The 19,244-nt window shown below is 45.2% G+C and overlaps 3 protein-coding genes across 5 annotated transcripts in view; all 3 read right to left on the bottom strand.

The window, feature by feature from the left end:
- LOC118109874 (homeodomain-interacting protein kinase 3-like) overlaps nt 1-6,142 on the bottom strand; it is a 29,396-nt gene extending 23,254 nt beyond the window's left edge. The window contains exons 1-4 of one of the 3 annotated variants that reach the window (XM_035157316.2): nt 5,724-6,142; nt 1,715-2,736; nt 1,262-1,453; nt 976-1,157 (exon numbers count right to left, since the gene is read on the bottom strand). In XM_035157316.2, the coding sequence (XP_035013207.2) occupies nt 976-1,157; nt 1,262-1,453; nt 1,715-2,734 (1,394 nt within the window). In that variant the 5' untranslated portion in view covers nt 2,735-2,736; nt 5,724-6,142. Of the gene's footprint in view, nt 1-975; nt 1,158-1,261; nt 1,454-1,714; nt 2,737-4,437; nt 4,762-5,723 lie in introns of those variants that run through there. The other 2 variants (XM_035157314.2, XM_035157315.2) reach the window with 2 other exon arrangements.
- A 1,477-nt stretch (nt 6,143-7,619) lies between these two features.
- On the bottom strand, nt 7,620-14,575 carry tcp11l1 (t-complex 11, testis-specific-like 1). Its single transcript, XM_035157767.2, has 10 exons — nt 14,303-14,575; nt 13,472-13,603; nt 11,687-11,819; nt 11,479-11,599; nt 11,086-11,306; nt 10,668-10,804; nt 10,348-10,526; nt 10,041-10,222; nt 9,764-9,936; nt 7,620-9,248 (listed from the first exon to the last, which is right to left on the bottom strand). The coding sequence occupies exons 2-10, from the start codon at nt 13,593-13,595 to the stop codon at nt 9,037-9,039; spliced, it is 1,482 nt and encodes a 493-aa protein (XP_035013658.1). The 5' UTR covers nt 13,596-13,603; nt 14,303-14,575; the 3' UTR covers nt 7,620-9,036.
- Nucleotides 14,576-15,084: 509 nt separating this feature from the next.
- Nucleotides 15,085-19,026, bottom strand: LOC118109084 (DEP domain-containing protein 7). The gene is made up of 12 exons (XM_035155901.2): nt 18,845-19,026; nt 18,449-18,640; nt 18,171-18,312; nt 17,977-18,072; nt 17,588-17,778; nt 17,299-17,500; nt 17,035-17,186; nt 16,780-16,938; nt 16,338-16,480; nt 16,048-16,173; nt 15,882-15,957; nt 15,085-15,546 (listed from the first exon to the last, which is right to left on the bottom strand). Exons 1-12 carry the CDS (start codon nt 18,975-18,977, stop codon nt 15,335-15,337), a joined length of 1,824 nt encoding a protein of 607 aa, XP_035011792.2. The 5' UTR covers nt 18,978-19,026; the 3' UTR covers nt 15,085-15,334.
- Between the last annotated feature and the right edge of the window lie 218 nt (nt 19,027-19,244).

Below are 19,244 nucleotides of genomic sequence, written 5' to 3'. Positions count from 1 at the left end.
ACAGCATTTTTCATAGATTGCACAATGTTTGAAGAGTAGGTAATAGTTAACCCAACCGGATTCTTACTTGCTGCAACTTGCAAGTAAGAATAAAGGCACGTTGTCCTATAGTGAATACTTGGCTTTGGCAACGATCTTGGATGTCATGAAATGTGTCACCCGCCGCTGACTTCCTGTGCCCACAAATATCTGCAATAGCTTTCTAACCTTGGCTGCATTTCAAAAAGCATGTTCTCTTTCTAATGCTTGCCTAAGACACATACCAAATCTTTCATTACACTGTTCCTCATATACACATCTCAGTTCCTCTGAATGTTATGCAAGACCGGCAGAGCTTTGGGCGTGACGCTGAACACGGATCAGACACATAAGCTTGCCAAGCTGCGCCCAAAAAAAAATGCATATGTGCAGAAAAGAATGAGGCAACAGGGCAAAGAGAGAGACAGCAGGCGAAGGGGACAAAGGGGGGGGGGTTGTTCGGTGTGTGTGCACGCTGCCAGGCTTGCATTGAGTGCACAGGTTGGCACTTCACATTACATAAGAACAGACGAGGCCTGCACATATTAAGCTGGGGCAAGACTTTGCTAAGCCCTGTGGGAAACACAAGAATGCCCCTGGGACTGAGTCCGCTCGCTGTGTCGGCATCATGATGACAAACGACACGACATTTCACCTCCAGACATCTGATCTTCCTCAATAAAATACTCTACCCTGTTAATCTCCCTTCTGAACATTTTGTTCTACTGAAACCAGCCGAGTTTCTCCTGAGGAGAGCAGCTTTGACTTTCGTTCTACTTTAATTTTGGTTTCTCTCATATGAAAACACTCAACAACACTGTGACTCTCTGGTACCACTTTCAAGAAGAATGAGAGAAGTCAAATATGCTGATGCAAAGCTGGTTTTTTGGACTAAATAAAAGCATCTTCAAGAATAATGGAGCCTCCAGAGATTTGAGTTAAGGTGACGGGGCTCACCTGTAGTATCTGGACTGCAGGTAAGTGGAGCACACAGCCTTGGAGACGTGGCTGGCTGAGCCGAAGTCGATGACCTTTACTCTGTAAGGTTGTCTGGTGGGATCCACTAACATGATGTTCTCTGGCTTCAGGTCAGCGTGGATCAAACCCAGAGACTTCAGCTTCTTTAAGGCTGTTGCCACCTGCAGAAAATGACATCAATAAATACAGAAAATGAGCAAGTGTGCTTGATTACGAACAACATGTGTGTGTTATATCTGAGTAACTGCAGCCAATGGTTATTTACCTGCTGCAGAATAGGCCTGATGATTTTGAGCGGCAGTGGGCTGAACTTGTTCTGTTTGAGGAAGTCATAGAGATTTTGCTCCAGCATCTCAAAAACCAGGCATGTGTGGCTGCGGTGCTGAAAGCACTCCAGAGCACGCACCACGTTATGCTCATCTGCATTCTCGTTGCTCAACCGGGCCAGGATCTCCACCTGGGGATTCAGAAACACGGAGGAAAATTAAAAGGGGATAGTTCAGAGCATCAAGTGTAAAAAGTATGGAAAAAAACTGTTTTGTTGGACCTGGAAACATCAAATGCTGTCTCCCTCATAAATGACAATGGCATGTGTTGGTGTGCTGCCAAAACAAAACCACCTAAGAATCTAGGGCACCATTGCCACACTTTACAGCTAACCCACAATTTCAACTACAACAATGATACATCAGCACAACGCAACCTCAAAAATTCTTACCTCAATCTGTCCCTGACGTGCATAGGATGGATGGTTCTTCAGTATTTTTATAGCCACCACTTCATTCGTTCCCCTCTTCCAGCCCTTCACCACCTGACCAAAGGTGCCACGTCCGAGAAACTCCAACACCTCGTAGCTGTTCTTCAAGGAGCACAGGACCTCATGCTGGACTAACTGATAGTCCCCATCTCCGGATCCAGTTCTGGTCACTGTAGCTCCGGCCACCGCCTCAGTACCAGCGTTAGGCTTCACTTCGGCCTTGTTCACCCCGATTCCCATGTCTGTCACTCCATCCACCTTGCTGTGTTGGGTAGGCAGTGTGCCTTTGCCCCCTACTCTGACAGTGTCTCCATTATTCCCAGTGCTGGTTTGCAACATGGCCACAGTGGGAGGAAGTGAAGGTAGAGCAGATGCCTCCTCCACTATCTGCATCGTTCCGGTGCAGTTGTTTTCCCGCGGTTGTTCTCCACTTACACCTGCCTTGTATTGTTCACATCTCTGGGCAGTGTCTACAAGACTAACATACCCCCCTCTGGTTCGTACTCTCCTGTTTCTGCCCTCTTGCTCCTCTGCTCTGATACACCCCCGCCTCAGTAGCCCACAATCCAGACCTACTCCTGCTGAGGGAGTTCCGCCACTGTCCCCCCGAGGCCTCACTTCCTGTGGGCCTCTGCTATGGATCCCAGCTGGACCTGCTCCTTGTCTCTCAAAACTCTCCCCTCTTTGTAATCCTGTCGCCTGCAATGTCCACTCCTCTCGTTCTTCGAGCTGTACTCCCCTGTGTCGTCTTCCTGAATCAGCACCGGCTGAGGACGGGAGAATGTTGTTGGGATAGGCAATTCCGTAGTTGACCCCTATCACGTAGGTCTTGGGTGGGGGTCGGTGCTGAAAGGTTCTGCTGGTGTTATTACGGTGGTGGGCTTCACCTGTGTCTCTGCTGGTAGCACTTCTGCTGGTTCCTAAGGCACTTGTATGAGCGGAGTGCAGGTGTGGTGGGTAAACCAAGACTTGTGAGGCCATGCCTAAAAACAAGAGATTAAAAAAACAATTAAGTAAAGCACACCGAAAGCTGAAACCTTTTATGGAGGTGTTTACACTTAAGTATGTTTTTTTTTCCCATGGACATCTGTGTGAGGCACTTTGAAACCTCGTTTAAATAATTGCTATACAAATAAAAGGTATTATTAACTATTCATTATTATTACATACTTAACATGCTTAGCAGGCTGACGCTAACGTGTAAATGTTAAAATGAGACTGTACTGTACACTCGAAATAAACTTCTACACACGGAGAAACCGAGTGTTTGTGCAATGTTACAGTCTCGATAAAGAACTGCAGGCAAAGTGAATATATATCTAAGCCCTCATGTCACCCTGACTGTAAAGGGGAACTGGTTAACTGCAATGGGAGATGGGGGAAGCCCGTCGCACTGCGGGCCTGTCCCTGCACGCTACACTGGAGGGTCAGTTTCACACAAAGTAGAACAGCAAAGCAAGCAGGACCTCAGGGGGAAATGATACACCACGAGGCATGAGGAGTGTCCTGTAACCCTGACTTTATATATAGACGCACCTTTTACACAGAAATAACTGTTGATAGACGTTTCCTCTCTGAGAAGCAATCTAACATGTTGTTTTTTACGAACCACACACTTTCATATTGTTAATGTCACTTCATGTGATGGACACCGAGCAATATATCCTCATTTCCGATGCGCTTGAAAAGAATGATCCAAACGAGGAAACTGTAAACTCTGCTGGCTGCTGCGTGATGACTGGGCATGAAATAACCCGTTACAGCCTGTGCAAAGTTCAACTGTTATCATGCGTTGAACACTCAGAGATTAAATCGTCTATGTCTCATTTGACTCTGCTTCTGCATTTTGTGAGATAGGCATGAAAGTTGAATTTATTATGTAATCTGTAAACTAGACCATATGTTTACATCTATTGTTAAAAGGTGACGGATTCTAATTTGTGCTTTATTTAATGTACATGTTTAAATGTGGCACAGACCTGAGCTAAAAATGTTTTAACTCGACGTGGCCTTTCACTGCTCACAGATTTAACCCCGTTTCAAACCACAAATCGTTTTAAGTGTATAGGAACATTCCTTTCCTTGCAGCGAGTCACGACCCTGTGACAACAGGCAGAAAACAGGCAGAGGCAAAAACCCTCTCAGGGCCACTTCCTGAATATTCCTCCCTGGGCTTACGCCCCGAGTCAGATTAATCCAGATTTAAGGCTTCATCACAAACACACTCACGGAAGTTTCCACCACTAACTTCTGCTGAACAGAGAGCAAGTGTCTTTGCTCACCAGTCGAGCTGTCACATACAGGCTCAGACAGGCAGAGGGGTGTGCCTCAGCTCCAACATTACAATATAACACGCTGCACTGTTCACGACTAGCAGGACTGGGGATTTACAACAGACAACAATCACTGTTATGACCAAAATTCTGGCTATGATAGAATATGGATTAAAACGTAGTGGGAACAAAGTGCAAAACTAATCTGACAACTACTGAATGAAGTGGTAAATAAATAAATAAAATGTCTTCTTCTAAACAGCAATTTGGAGGCTGAAATTAAAATAAAGCTATGAGTAAAGTTTGGTGTTGGCAGAAACTACTTTCTTCGCTCGATATCCACAGCCGAGCGCCTGACAGATATATTAAACTACTTGATGATGCAACTCACAAAATTTAAGTGCAAATTACCAGATCCATCAGCACCATATGGCTGGTGTGATCTGATTCCTCCCTGCGTCTGCCTGCCAAGGTGCCATACCCACCGCTTTTTAAAAAGGGGGTGCTTGCACAGACACAGCTGTGATGCCTCCTGCTCTGTCGCCTCACACTGCCAAACTCAGTCTCCTGATATCTCACAGGGCAACGAGATCCAAGCCTGAAATGGAGAGTCATGACAAGGTGTGTGCGAGTGTGTGCGTGCGTGTGTGTGCGTTCATCTTTCTATAGTTACGAGGGGCCAATTTTAGACCAATGGCATCATTGTGAGGACATTTTGGTCCTGACATATTCAAAGGGCTGTTTGGGGGTTTTAAAGGGATAGTTCACCCAAAAATGAAAAACTCACTCATTATCTATTCACCACTGTGTTGAAGTGTTTGAGTCCACAAAACACTTTCAGGGGTAAACAGCGTCCAGCAGCCAAATCCAATACGAGAACAGCAGACATTTAGGCTGAAAACCTGGTGTAGATTCCCTTCTGAGACTCCACAAGTGTTTTGTGGACTCAAAAACTTCTACCAGGAGTGGTGAGTAGATAATGAGTGAATTTAGGACTTGGTTTTAGGGTTAGAATTAGGTTTAGGTTAGGCATTTTATCTGTGATGGTTAAGGTTAGAGGAGCTGGTAATGCATTATGCCATAGTGTGTGTGTGTGTGTGTGTGTGTGTGGTGTGTTTCACCGTTGAACCAGAATGCCAGCTGTACACACAACTTGTTACTAATCAATCTAGGAGACAGTTAACATATGGGAGTGGTGGGGTGTGTGTGTCTGTCTCTGTGGGTGTGTGTGTGTGTGTGTGTGTGTTTGGGGGAAGGGCAACTGCTGCCTAGACACCTGTTGAAACTCATGTAAGTGACAGGCAGCAGAATAACGCCCGTGCTTCACTATACCTGGGTTTTAATGGTCATAATAAACCAACTCGCCACAATTTATACTCATAGTGGCGAGTTGGTCGTTTTCCACAAAGCCTGTAAATTAAATACACGTCCACAGATTTTCCCCACGTTGCATTTTACAGTCCGAGAAAAATGCTAAAAGCTAAAAAAAAGTTTATTAAATCTAGAAAAAAACAGCAACAGACCCTCGAATTGAACTATTTCGTCGTTAGCTTTAGCAGAAGTTGGCTAGCTGAACAGTTAGCAAACTAAGCTAGCTCCGAGCGAAGTCCTCCCAGCGTCGAACTGGTGGGAGCCCACAGCCACCAGTTGAACCAGAGGTGTTGACAGTGTGCGGAAGTCGGACACGGGGACTTTACCTTCAGTGAAACCAGTGGATGTCACCCGGAGAGTCGAGGAACAGACCAGCAACGAGGAGCCGCTCCGCCGTCAAATCCTGCACCGACGCCGCCGCTGCTGCCATCTTGTTGTCCAACGACCAGGAGACACCGAGCGACTTTTCGCACATCTGAAGCCCGGAAAAAGAAGTCGAACCACGGGAGGGGAGATTTAGCGGCTCCAGCCACGGCCCATGGTCTCCACGACCGCCCCGGGATTCAGCTGGCGTCGCCCCGGCGTCTAGTCGAGACGAGGCTCCGTGTTTCTAAACTTTACCATCGCAGCTTCCTCCGTCACACGCACGCGCTCTCTCTTTTCGCTCTCTCTCTCTCTCTCTCTCTCTCTCTCTCTCGCACAGACACTGAATGCTAATGCTAACTGCAGCTGCTGCTCCGGGGTGTTAGCCTGTTGCTTCTCCGCATGTGTGGAATGTGGAGAGAGGAGGAGGGAGAGAGAGAGGGGGAGGGAGAGAGAGAGAGGGGGAGGAGAGAGAGAGGGGGAGGAGAGAGGGGGAGGAGGGAGGAGAGAGAGAGAGAGGAGGGAAGGAGAGAGAGAGGGGAGGAGAGAGAGAGAGAGGGGGAGGGAGAGAGAGGGGAGGGAGAGAGAGGGAGGGAGAGAGAGAGAGAGAAGGAGGAGAGAGAGAGGGGGAGGAGAGAGAGAGAGAGGGAGAGAGAAGGGGAGGAGAGAGAGAGAGAGAGACATGAAGAGAGAGGGAGAGAGAGAGAGAGAGACATAAAGAGAGAGAGGGGGAGAGAAGGGAGGAGAGAGAGAGGGGGAGGAGAGAGAGAGAGAAGGGGAGAGAGAGAGCGAGAGAGAGACATGGAGAGAGAGAGAGACATGGAGAGAGGGAGGGAGCGAGAGAGGGAGAGAAGAGGGAGGAGAGAGAGACATGGAGAGAGAGAGAGAGAGAGAGAGCGAGAGAGAGGGAGGAGGAGCAGAGAGGGAGAGACATGGAGGGAGGGAGAGAGAGGGGGAGAAGGGGAGGAGAGAGAGAGAGATAGAGAGAGACATACAGAGAGAGAAACGTAATAACTTTATTTATACATCTTCTTGAAAACAGCTGTTTGTGTTTCTCAAAGAAGGAAGAAGAGTAAACATCAACAAACACACTAAATAAAATGTCATCCACACACTTCAAACTGTAAAAGCTTCTATATTAGATGTAAAATAAATATACGCTCCAGATAAAATGATTGTGCTTATTGCATTTGAATAGATAATGACATAAATGTAATGATGTTGTACTGGTTTAAAAAAATAGCATCATATCAGGAAGAGAGCAGGATTAAGGCTCACTTATTGTTTGTATAAACAACTATAAATAAAAAGAAAACACAAATACAATCAACTATATAGAACTTATAGGAAGAAAATAAACATAATTTGTATTCTAAAAGTTTTTATATCTAACCAATAAATCAGTATCTGAGTGTATACATGCACAGGATTATACACACACAGTTTTCGGTGCCTCAGGTCTCAGACGCCAAAAAACTGCAGGTTCACTGCACGGTGTCAGTCGGCTTCAGGAATTTGATCAATGCAAACACATGAGAGTATTTGCATTTATGAAATTCAGCAGCAGCTGGGGCGTCTGTTCAGTTTGTGTATTTTTAGAGGCCGAGTTTTGGGAAATTGTGTTTATTTAAAGATTAATTTTGTTTAAATATCACAAACAGGCAAGTTGGAGCTACACAACCCACTCCGTCTGACTTTCCTACTGTGACGTGTCAACATGTCTACAAATGTGAAAAGAGACACACACACACACACACACACACACACACACACACACACACACACACACACACACACACACACACACACACACACACACACACACACACACACACACACACACACAGGGTCGAACTGGGTCAGTTTCACTTTTTAATTGGGATTCACGAAAGGTCACGAAAATTCCACTGTGACTTCATAAACAAACAAAACTCAAACACAAAGCGAGTCAGGGGGACAGAAAGGTGTTATCACGAGCTACAGGCAATAATACTGAGTATCATAAGCTTTGAAATAAAACAGAATACTATTTGCTGCTGGACACATATACGTCATTGTTATTCAGGATACGACTTTTTTTACTGTGTTGGTTTTACCGCATGTTGCTGAACTTTGCATTTTTACAACTGTTAACATTTTGGCAGACAAGCAAACACATAAACAGGAAAAATCATCCTAATACATTACTTTACTTTGTCACACTGTGTTATTACCAGTAAAAAAAAAAACTCAATAATTACTAATAAATAATAACACGAGCTAAAATTCAGCATTAGAAACTTGTCAGACAAAGCAACGTGAATGTCAAGAATTAATATCCTAACTATCTTTAACACTATCAGAGGTGAAAGGTGTGAGTGTGACTGAAGTAAACTAAAAAAGCTCAGTAACACTTCAAGCTCGTTCATAACAAAAGTCTGATTTCCCTCCTCACGTTTACCTCGAAGTATCTTATCCATTTACATGCAGCGGATATAAAAACTCCACACACCCTCCACGCTCCTATTTGTGTTTGAGGAATTTTAAAAAGGTGAAAGCGACGTACGTATCACTCTATTCATTTATAGCCTGGCTTTGTATGAATGTCATGATAACATTTAGACACTGCGTGGTATTGGCCCCTGCTGCACAGCAAATCTTTTAATTCCCTATGAGCCAGCGCAAATGTTCAGACCCTCAGAGAGGCTTTCAACATGCAGTTCAAAAGGTCAACGGGGTTTTAAACTGCGGCTGGTTCGACAAATGTAGATGACATTGTCGTACAGGTGCGCGCGTTCTCCCTTCAAGTTCGTTTTTATATATAAACACATTTCTGTCTGAACACAACAGGCTGAGAAAGCTCAGTAACTAAATATTGGCAGAGATAGAGGCGGTTTCCTGGGCTATGAACATACTGTAAAGCTTCCAGGTCTAAAAGCAAGAGGACATACACTTAACTCCGGAAATTATTGACCAGTGAAGACTGATTTCCTACTGAAACACTTGATATATAAAGGTCTGGACTTGTAGCCTTAATATTTAATTAGTATTATTATTATTATTGATTATATATCTTAGATGTTTCATACCGTACCTAAGGATGCTAACCATTTGACAAAGCACATAGGTACATGAGATTTATAAAATAAGCAACACTGTGAGTAAATGCAGTAGGGATGGTGGTCAGTGATTTTTCATTACGTCAGTTTGAGGCGTCAACTCTTTTCTCTTAGAATGAAAGGTTACTTGTGAGGGAGAAACTGCAGAACTAAACCTGGGTTCACCACTTGTCTGTGTTTACGTCTCCGTGCTGGGTGTCAGTATATTCTGGAGAATCTTCTGGTAGAACGGGGAGAAGACCAGCTTGTTGAAGTTGACCAGGCAACTGAACTGGACAGCCAGCTCCTTCATCTCCTTGCTGACCGGAGCCAGACCTCCTGGGAGATGAACAGGGGTCTTCTGTTGACTGGACTCCAGGGAAGCCAGGAGATAGGTCTGAACCCGGGAGTCTGGGAGGAGAGGAGGAAGGAAGTGGAGAGGACAGGAAGAGGAGAGGAGAGGAGAGGAGAGGAGAGGAGAGGAGAGGAGAGGAGAGGAATTCTCTGTCAGTACATAAACCCCACGTTGTAGGTTGTGTTGCTTGTATAAAATAAAAGCACTGTCTCCTATATATGCATGTAAACAGTTGTATCATCTTAAAATGTATAATTTAACTGCACAACAGCTGTTAGCAAAGACAACAGGGTCAGAAACACTTGTAATTGATTCTCCATGTTGAGTTCTACACTGGTTGTTTTCTTCCCCAATGGGGTCATGTGACAGGAGCCTGACGAATCAGCGAAAGGCTACGTCATGACCAAAAAGACCCAATCAGCAAGTGGTGAGTGGGGGTGAGTGTGTACGTCTTTGTTTCCCATCATCTCAACTAAAAAACAGCCCCGGAGTTTTCAAACTAAAGTAGTGTGGCCACCAGGTGTTTCTGTAGCTGAGTTGATTCGTTCTCAAAAGGTGTCAGTGTTCTTACCCATCAGCTTGCGGACTGTGTTGTCTGGCTGGATGGTGGCAGAGATCTGTCCCTTCAGAATGCTCTTTCTGTCAGCGGTGAAAGGAGAGTAGCCATGTTGGCTCAGACACTGACTCAGCTCAACACACATCTTCTCTCCGATGGTGGCTAAGGCCTCCTGTGCACTGAAAGACCTTGGGACAGACAGGAAGAAGTTATGTACAACACAACTATGAGCTGTAATACATTGCATTACCAGCAGCATTAAAAGGTTTAGTAGTCAAGTATTTGCACTCACGGTTTGTGCATGTCTGTAATCATGACGTTGACGGTGGTTTTAAGAGTCTCCATCAGCCCCGGCAGGCCTGAGATGGCCTCCCCTGTTGTGGTGTAGACGATGAGGAGCACAGAGGAGAGCAGGACTAACTGATCAGCCTTCTGCTGCATCTCCTGGAATCGAGCCTGATCCATCAACACTGTCTATCGAGAGGAGGAGGAGGAGGAATACAGTTTATGGTGGCAGATAAAAAAGAACAAGAACACCTTAAAAGAGATGAACAATTAACCGAGACCCAGCAATAAGCTCCGGGATCGAGGGTGTGTACCTCTGGGAAGGCGTCTGAGGCGTGGTCCCACCTCATCAGACGTAGATAGGCCTGATTGTGGACATTAAGGGGGAGGAGTGAGGGAGGGTTGGAGGAGGCAGCACTGGAACTGTCCTGGTTGGCCTCTCTCAGGTACTTCACTGTGTCCTCCAGCCACTTCTCAGTGTAGTCTAAGGCATCTGGAGAACAACCATCATGTTAATCTCTAGTTAGGAAGGTTAATTCTTTATTTTACATCCAACCGTATACTCCAGCCCATTATGTAATGCTGGCAGCACAAATAATACTATAAATGATTAATAATGTCAAAGCCTCCTTACTTGGTTGTTTCTCCAGAAACTCCTGGAATTTGCCTCTCTCATACTCAACAGACTGTTGCATCAAATGAGGCCTGATGCTGCTCAGGGCGAAGTTTGCCATGTCGTACTTCATCAGGTCAAGAACTGAGAATATCGCCCTTAGAAAAGGGGGAGAACAGAGAAGATAAACCAACACTGTGAACACATAAACACGACAATCATAACAACTGATGATTATTACTGTTAATCTACTCTCATTAAGTCTGGATTAATACTGGGGACCCGCTGGCCTCGTCTTTTATCATCGTCTAAACTGACGTCACCCCAGAACTAACTTCTGGATGGAAATGGACTGGAATGAAATTGCACACTCGAAAAATAAACTGCGGCCTGGAACACACAGAGCTGATATTACTGCCTCTCCTGTCTCTGGTCTTACTTGAACAGCGGCACAATATCTGTGATGTCCTTCAGCTTGTTGATGTCCTCGTCCCTGCAGGGGGCGCACAGCGAGCCCATCATCCCGATGACGAACTGGGACAGTTTACGTATGTCGAGAGCTCCATTCTCCGCCTGCTGCTGGATCAGGGGCAGGTCCAGGACCTCCAAGATGCGGGCGCGCAGACGGCCGTGGTTCGGCAGAAACAAAGACAGAAGAATCTGTTGAGAAGAAAGAGCGGATGACTAAATGTAGGGAGGGATGAATAATGTCCACATAAAGATAATCCTGCTGCGGTGACAAATTTCTACAGGATCATATTTGAAGTGTGAATTGAGCCCTGAGGATTTGGGACCGGTTTACTTCCTGGATCAAATGAATCCCCTGCCTCACCTCTTTGATTTCAGCGAGTAGTTTGATGGCGTGTGTGTACGACGGTGGATCCTCCTTCAACTGTTCTTCCAAGGTATCCCAGAATGCTTTGTGCATAACCTCCTTCAATCTCTGCTCCAAACTGTGCAGATGGCAAAGGATGCACTGATACTTTTCCAGGAGCAAATAACCTCATGCGACAGTTACAATATAAAAATCGAACCCTCACCTTCCTTCAGGTGGCGCTGCAGGTTTGACTTGAAACGCCTGGTTGACCATGATTTCATGAGCCAGAGTCATGTTGGAGACACCTTTGGCCGTGTGCATCATCTGCTCCACAGAGACGAACTTGACAGCGCTCGCTGTGAGGGAGGAAATAACCATCTTATTAAAATGAATTTGTATTCAGACATCTTGCACAGGGAAGGTCATCCGGAGCCGTGGTATCCAGGTCCTGTCGATACACGTTCTCGACCAATCGTGAGTCAGTCTCAGCTGTCAATCGTGACCTTTGACCCCTTTTCTTTACATCATCAAATAACTAATTAAAACTGTGATTAAAAAACACTGAAAAATTACAGAAACCATCTTTGAAAAAAATAGATTCAACGTGTACTTTGTCTTTTTTAGTTTGGTCCATGTTTAGATAGAGGAGGCAAGGTTTATGACCTGTACTGCAGTGAGCCACCAGGGGGCAATCAAGACGCCTTGGCTGCAGTTTTTGGAGCCTTCATTTCTTCCATCTCTATTTACATTCTATGGTTAAGAAAATGTTCAATGGAATTTAGTGGGAATGTTGTGCAGGTCAGAGGATCCACTGAGAGATATGTTCAGTCCACCTGCCTTAAAGCAAAGTCTGTATTCCTACAAATGAGCAGGAACAAGAAGTCCCAGTTTCCCACACACATTTGTAACGTCTTCATTCGCCAAGCAGGACATTGACACGCATTTTTAAAATTAAAGGGTTGTTGCACTATACATCTCATGTCAAACATTCTGTGACAACTTTCAGAATTAAAAGAAAGGTTTCTGGCTTTGTGGGATAAGTTTCTTTATTAATTTGTTCTAATCTAAAAAGGTAAACGTGCCAACACGCAGGTCTTTAAACATGACCCCAACTGAGGCCAGGAAAGCTGATATCTGGACCTCATACAAAACACTGAGGGTGTGTCACTAACTGCATGTGTTTGTTTGCCTGACATCCGAAGCCCCCTGTCTCAATCCCATTAAATGTGGTGTGTGCGGGTAAACAACCATGTGACTGCACTGAAAACCATGGCCACGGCTAGAAAACACTATGCTATCACTGTTACAGTAAAATATAATTGACTGATAAGCAGCTGTACACCACAGAGGTGTAAGGTTTCATCCTCTGTTGTCAACATTACCACCACTCTGTCTTCATTTGTGCACACGCTCTTAAAAGCCTTCAGGTCGATGCAGGACATGTTAAAGTACAATGAGAACGAGAGGAGCTGTGGTGTTGAAGGGTAAAGAGAGGCATCGCAGGCAGGAAGATTTTATTTGCCATCCCCTGAAGGTACAGGCTTGTGACGGACCGGTTATTTTCACTTACTGTACTAGAACATTCATGTTTCTTCTCCACCGAATAAAAACAGGGTTGTTTGTGTTCTCGACTGAGTTCATGTTTGTGTTGCTGGTCATCTTGACAATTGCTCCTCGAGGAGATATTCTCACATGTGGCTGTATGTGAAAGTTTGGGCAAATTAAATATGACTTTAAATGTTGGAAGTGAAAATCTAATTCAGTGAATTCAACAGAGCTGTGGAAATCCTGATGAGTGAATAAAGAAAGACTCATTGCCTTCGCCCAGTGGGTTGTGTTTCCATCGGCTGTTTGTTTGTTAGCAGCATTACACAAAAAGGTGAACGATGCAGAGGGCGATATGATATTTCTGAGTGTGTGAATCCTCAGTTTATCCTCATGTGCACATGGTGGGTGTGTCTGTGTGTTTATTTACCTTCCGTACGGTCAGTTAAAGCCTGTTCCTCACCTTGTGGAGTTTGTCCGCAGGGTATATTTTCCCGCTCTCTCTTACTCGTCGTCTCCTCAGCCCTTTCCTCATTCGACCCCTCCTCGTCTCCTCCTCCCTCCTGGTGATCTGCCTCCTTTGGCATGTTTGAGTCTGTGGGGTGAAGCAACTGGTCAATACTGTGTAATGGTATGGAACAGCTACACATGTATGTCTGAGGAGATTCTCAGGGATCCGGGTCATGGAAGTTCCTATGTTTAGCTTTATTTGATTTTATATTTTTTTATATCTCTAGTCTTGGATTTTAAGTTTTACTCTTGCACTGTTTTCACTTTATTTTACATACAGGTTGTCAAATGCACAACTTTGTTTAGCTTCAGTTATTTATCTTTAAATCTGTATTTATATTTGGCTTCAATACTCTGCCTCGGTCACTTGTGTCTTCCCATCACTTTATACTTCTAATATTTGTATTGTCAGTATCTGCATTAGCATATTACTTCTTCACAGTGAAGCTTTGTAGTAGTTTCACTGCACTGAACTTATTCTGGACTCATTTTGACCTTTTACTATTCTAATGCTCTTGTGTTTGACTGTTTTGTTTGTTACTGGATCAATAAATTAAATAAATGATCTGTCTGTCTGTCTGTGGACCTCATGTCACAGTACAGACACAGGGATGCTATCACATGTCACCGGTGTGTGAGGGGTGAAGATGGAGGATGAAGATGAAGATGGAGGATGAAGATGAAGATGGAGGATGAAGAGCTCCACAGATGTAAACACAACAAAGCATCGCGGTCATGTGACTGTCGCCGCAGCCAGGGCCTGATCCGCGGCGACGCTACTCACCTTGTGTCCGTTAGCTCCGAGGATCGAGGTGCGTCAGCTCCACTGTGACGTTAGCTCAAATCTGCGCGTTCCCGACTGTCAACAACAACGACGACGACGACGACACAACAACAAAACCTAATGGACGCGCTGCTCCGTCATGAACACTTCACCGCTGTCGCACGTTTGTTTACAGGCAGTCACCAGAGAGACGCCATTGTTCGATCCCGAACGTTCCTCCACTGCTGCGGCAGACCGGCCGACACTTCCGGGTTTGGGTGTGGTCACCGTGACGTCACAGTCGAGCCCCCCTCCCGCACGCGCGCGCACACAAACTTATTCTGTTGTGGATCATATTGAGTTTTATTTATAGTTTTATTTGTCACGTGCAGGTTAACACAGAGTCAAGAGTACAATGAAGAAGTACAATTATTATAATAATAATTTAATAATTCAATAATAATTAAGTTAAAATAAAAGTAAGGTGCTGATTTTGTTTTAATCTATTTTATTCTTGTTTCAAGTTGATATTTAGTTTTATAAAAATAGATTTATTGAAGTTAATAGTTTGTTTTTATTAACAAATAGCAGGTAAAAACAGACTGGTTATGAAGCAAGTCAATACTTTGTTTGAGGATGGTGGGTGGACCATTGTGGACTAAGGGAGGAGACATGTTCGGGACAATTTGACTCACTCAAACCATAACTAGTTAATGCTTGACTTTTGTCCCCAATAAATACGTCTATAGTGTGAAATCTGTCCCCAGAGGAAGCTTGTGACAGACATGACACAGACTATTTCAGGAGGAGCCAAGAATATATCAACTGTTTATTTATTTAGGAAGCAAATACATACAAATGCAATCATGTCCCGTAGGTGATTTTCTCATATGCATCTTCACACGTCACAAACATTTCTTTTAAGTCAGTTAGCTTTTATCTAACTAGACAACAACTAACAAACATGTAAAAGTCAAAAACTCCTTTTAAAGCTGCTGAAGGAATTGACAGTTTATAATATTAGAGACAGAGTCTATCACCGGCCTCACAAATCTAGAGCATGCTCACAGCAGAGTCACCGAAGAACTGGTTGAATATCTCCGGGTGGGCTCGGTAAAACTGTCCGAGGAGACGCTTCCTCTCCTTGGCTGAGATCTTTGTGTTGGTGTTGATGCCGTTCAGCAGAGCCCACAGCTCCTGCTTGGTGGTCTCCTTCGTGGCGTCAGAGTAAGTCCTGCCGGAGACCTGCTGACACAACGTGGAGCCTGGAGGACAGAATCAACACAGAGGAAAAACACAGGGTTAACAGTGAGTTCAACTGGAACTTTCCAGTGACACAGCAATGACACAACATGTGGAAGTTACGCTGCACATGTTTGTCTATTTATTGACTTAACATAAAGATGGACGACATGAAAGTGAAGCCAGAACATCTTGATCGCCCCCTGGTAGGAGGATGCGGTACAGGTCACAAACCTTGCCGCCTCCTCCTCCATGTTAGCAGATGGCACATGTGCCAAAATAAAGTCAAAGTGCACGTTAAATACCAATAAAGGATCATCTTATCTTATGTTGTGGTGATGGACACTGGTGCATTTACCCGTCACATCGGGCTGCGTCCCCTGTACCAGGCTGGCCAGCTTCTCACTCACTCCTTTGTGCAGAACTCCTGGTATCTGGAGCAAAGAGAAAAATGTCTTGGTGGCACAGGATCTAATGATTTCCTGACAAAAGATGTCAGTGCAGTGACAGTGTTCCTGTTTTACCTTGAAGATTTCCTTTATGTTGCTGAGCATGAAGACCACGAGCAGGTCCTCGTTCTCCTTTGAAAGAGCTTTGCTGCGGACGATGGCTCTGGAGAAAGACCTCTTCACTGCTAATCTGTTTTCCATCTGAGGGTTCAACGGCACATCTTCAACGTACAAATATACAGAAAAGAGGCAGAAGAGCTGTGGTGGGAAGTCTCACTTCTCCTGCTGCTTCGCAAGAGGCTGCGTCCCATCAACGACTTTTAATGGTGCATTATCCAAAATAAGATTTAGACACCAGCTCTCACCTCCTTATCCAGTTTGATCGCTTGTGGATCAGCGGCCAGAGTCATGAACGTAAGCAGCCTGCGCAGCTCGTCTCTGCAGCTAGGTGGCAGCAGTTTCAAGCTCAGCTGCAGAGCCTCCAGGGCTTTGTCTAACTTAGCGTTCACTGGGGAGTCGAGACAGAGACAAAAATAGGACATTCAAAAATTGATTATAGGTAAACTGATGCTGAGCAACATGAGCAGTGATTGGATCAGCCAAGGTGCATTAATGTGAGGTACAAACAGGCTTTACATCAGTGACAATGCTTGTCCTGTTCTCTGGTATTACCATATTTGAATTATTGTGTAGAGGTATGGGGAAACACCTACAAAAGCACCCTGCTTATGTGATGAATTGAATTATTGATGTATTGATATAGATTATTGGTTGAAATAAATCAATCAATGAGTGTGAGACTCTTACCCAGCAGGTCAGTGACGGCAGTGTAGAAGTCAGTCATGTGCTGCGGCAGCAGTGGAGGTTGGTCTGTGTGACTGTAGTGTTTCACCAGAGTCCTGTACACCAGCAGTTTACACTGGGCCAGACCACTCGGGGAGAGACGAGGCTCATCACTGCTGTAGCCTGATGTGGACACACAGATCAGAATTAATACAGAAGATCTACATCATCAGCAGGGATGACCGATCCCACACACTGACACACATCTGAAGCAGTTACCTCCATCTTGGTTGATGGAACCAGCAGGTGCTTGGTCACAGCTCTCCTGGTCCTGAGGGAACCAGTGAGGTAGCTCCCGGCTCAGCTCCACCACAGGCTGATCGGACAGGAAGTCCAGACAGTCCAGAGCTGCACACAGCCACTTGTCCTCCCTGATGAAGAGGAAGAAAAGAGGAAGACAAAAGGAAATTAGAAAGAGATGCATGCAAATTTAAAATATGCTCTTAATTTAGACAGAAAATGTTTTTCAAAGCTCCAACACACTGAGTCTCCCTGAAGGCCTTGAGGATCTGTCTGTCCAGGTGGTTGCTGCTGTAGATCAGGTCTGGGTTACTGTGGGACAGCGGGTGTGACGGAGCAGGGGGAGACAGGGTCTGGCTGCACTGAAGCACCCCTTCCAGGAGGGGGAGCTCAACCAGGTTCAGCAGCCTGAGGAGGGTCTGCTCATGCCACACCTCATCTACCACTGAGGAGGGGAGAGAGACAAGAAATAAGAATAATAAAAACACCATGACCTGGTTGTTCCCATGGTGAATAAACACATGTGACCTACACGACTGAGGTAACACGGAGTCCGTCTGCAGTTTGCTGGGACTCACACTCTGAGTGTCCACCACGGCCTCCGCTGACAGGCGGCCGGTGACAGGAGCATCCGGCTGCTTTGCTCTGGTGGACGTCTTAGTGAAGTTGACAGGAGTTAACGTGCGGACACGTGACCCGGTGGGACGCACCTGGTCCTCCTGCCTGAGGAGCAAAACACAGACGACTGAGAGGGGACATGTTGGGAAGCTTCCTGAAAACTCTGGTTCAGGTTAGACTATATGATGTGAGTCGGTAAAGGTTTGACGTCTTTCAGAGATTTATAAATTGTAAAGTGTTCAAATTTAATCTGCCTGATTTTAAACTTTAAACTTGACTTAGAACATGATTTAGACTCCGTACCTGACTGATGGAGGGCTGCAGAAGAGTTTCTGAATCCCGTTCACCGGCAAGACTCTGTCCAGCTCATCAACTGAAGGCATGTGCACCTTTACAAACCTGTGTGTGACATTTTAAAAGTATTTAAGTTTTTATAATGTAATGAAAGAACATCACTCTGCAGCGGGAGTGACAAGAAAACAAATATATATCTGTACCTGTAAAGGGAACTCTTGCTGTCTTGAAAGGAATCCTGCTTCTTGTCTTTCCCAAACACTTTGGTTCCCACCGCCTCAAACACCTTACACTCAAACAGAGCCTGGCACACGCTCACCACTTTGTCCCGAGACACGTCTGCACCTGTAGTTTAAATAAAGTATAAAAGATATAGAGAAAGAAAAAGAAGAGGATGGTTTTGGGTCATACTGAACTATCAGATCACCAATTATCTGATCTAAATCTGAGTAAAACCCAGTTTCTTGCCCCACTCACACACCCTCAAAGCCCTGGATGTTTTTTAAATGCCCAGTCACCACATCCACGGCCTCTGAGCCGAGGAAACAGTCGCTGTGGGACTTGAGGTGAACCCGTCGACGCTTCACGGTCACAGTGGACCTGAGGTGAGAGAGGAGGCCGCTCCACAGGGAGGAGGACTGGAGGCCAGCAGGTCTACCAGACACTCCACAACCTGAGGGACACAGAGGAGCATGGAGGTAAACACACTTTCTCAAGGTAAGAAGGCTTATGCAGGGTCTGAGTGCAGAGAAGCAGTGTGACTCTTTATCTCTGTGCAAACACAACTTATTGTTTTCTTTGGTGCACACAGCATTGAGTGTTTCCTTTTGCACGACCAGGCCTTGATGTGCTGCAGCTCTCTGAGTCATGAACTCACCTGGAGGCCGCACACACAGTTTCTCTGCGAGGTTCAGGGCCGCAGCTCTCTCCTTGATTGAGGCCATGTTGGGCAGATGCAGGTGAACCGCACGTGCAGGATCCGTGACTATGCACAATGGCCTCCTGTGCATGTCTGGTGCTGTATTTAATTTGAACCTCTAGATGGCAGCAATCACTAAATCACATTCAACCCACAGGCTACAGGAGTTTTATGGTGCAAACTGTTCTGACTCAAACACGTGCTGACTTGATTTCACATGAGAACATATGATGGAACACATGATAAATGTACATTATTCATGAATGATGAAAACGACACATGGTCAGTCATGCTGCCTCCAGGTGCTCAAGGAAAAATTTGACTTTTCATCCTCTGAGGCTCCAAAGTAAAGATGTCC

This window comes from Hippoglossus stenolepis, chromosome 5 (genome assembly GCF_022539355.2).
Source record: "Hippoglossus stenolepis isolate QCI-W04-F060 chromosome 5, HSTE1.2, whole genome shotgun sequence".
Taxonomy (NCBI): Eukaryota; Metazoa; Chordata; class Actinopteri; order Pleuronectiformes; family Pleuronectidae; genus Hippoglossus; species Hippoglossus stenolepis.
This window is presented reverse-complemented; position numbering and strand designations above follow the sequence as displayed.

What these genes read in the sequence shown, in the direction of transcription:
- tcp11l1 (XM_035157767.2), bottom strand. Translation starts at nt 13,595, where the DNA reads ATGCCAAAGGAGGCAGATCACCAGGAGGGAGGAGGAGACGAGGAGGGG. An exon ending in TACTCGCTGAAATCAAAGAG is followed by an intron (nt 11,307 to 11,478) that starts GTGAGGCAGGGG and finishes TCTTCTCAACAG; the next exon opens with ATTCTTCTGTCTTTGTTTCT. An exon ending in GTTTCTGGAGAAACAACCAA is followed by an intron (nt 10,527 to 10,667) that starts GTAAGGAGGCTT and finishes GTTGTTCTCCAG; the next exon opens with ATGCCTTAGACTACACTGAG.
- LOC118109084 (XM_035155901.2), bottom strand. Translation starts at nt 18,977, where the DNA reads ATGCACAGGAGGCCATTGTGCATAGTCACGGATCCTGCACGTGCGGTT. An exon ending in TTCCATCAACCAAGATGGAG is followed by an intron (nt 16,939 to 17,034) that starts GTAACTGCTTCA and finishes TGTCCACATCAG; the next exon opens with GCTACAGCAGTGATGAGCCT. An exon ending in CGATCAAACTGGATAAGGAG is followed by an intron (nt 16,174 to 16,337) that starts GTGAGAGCTGGT and finishes TTGAACCCTCAG; the next exon opens with ATGGAAAACAGATTAGCAGT.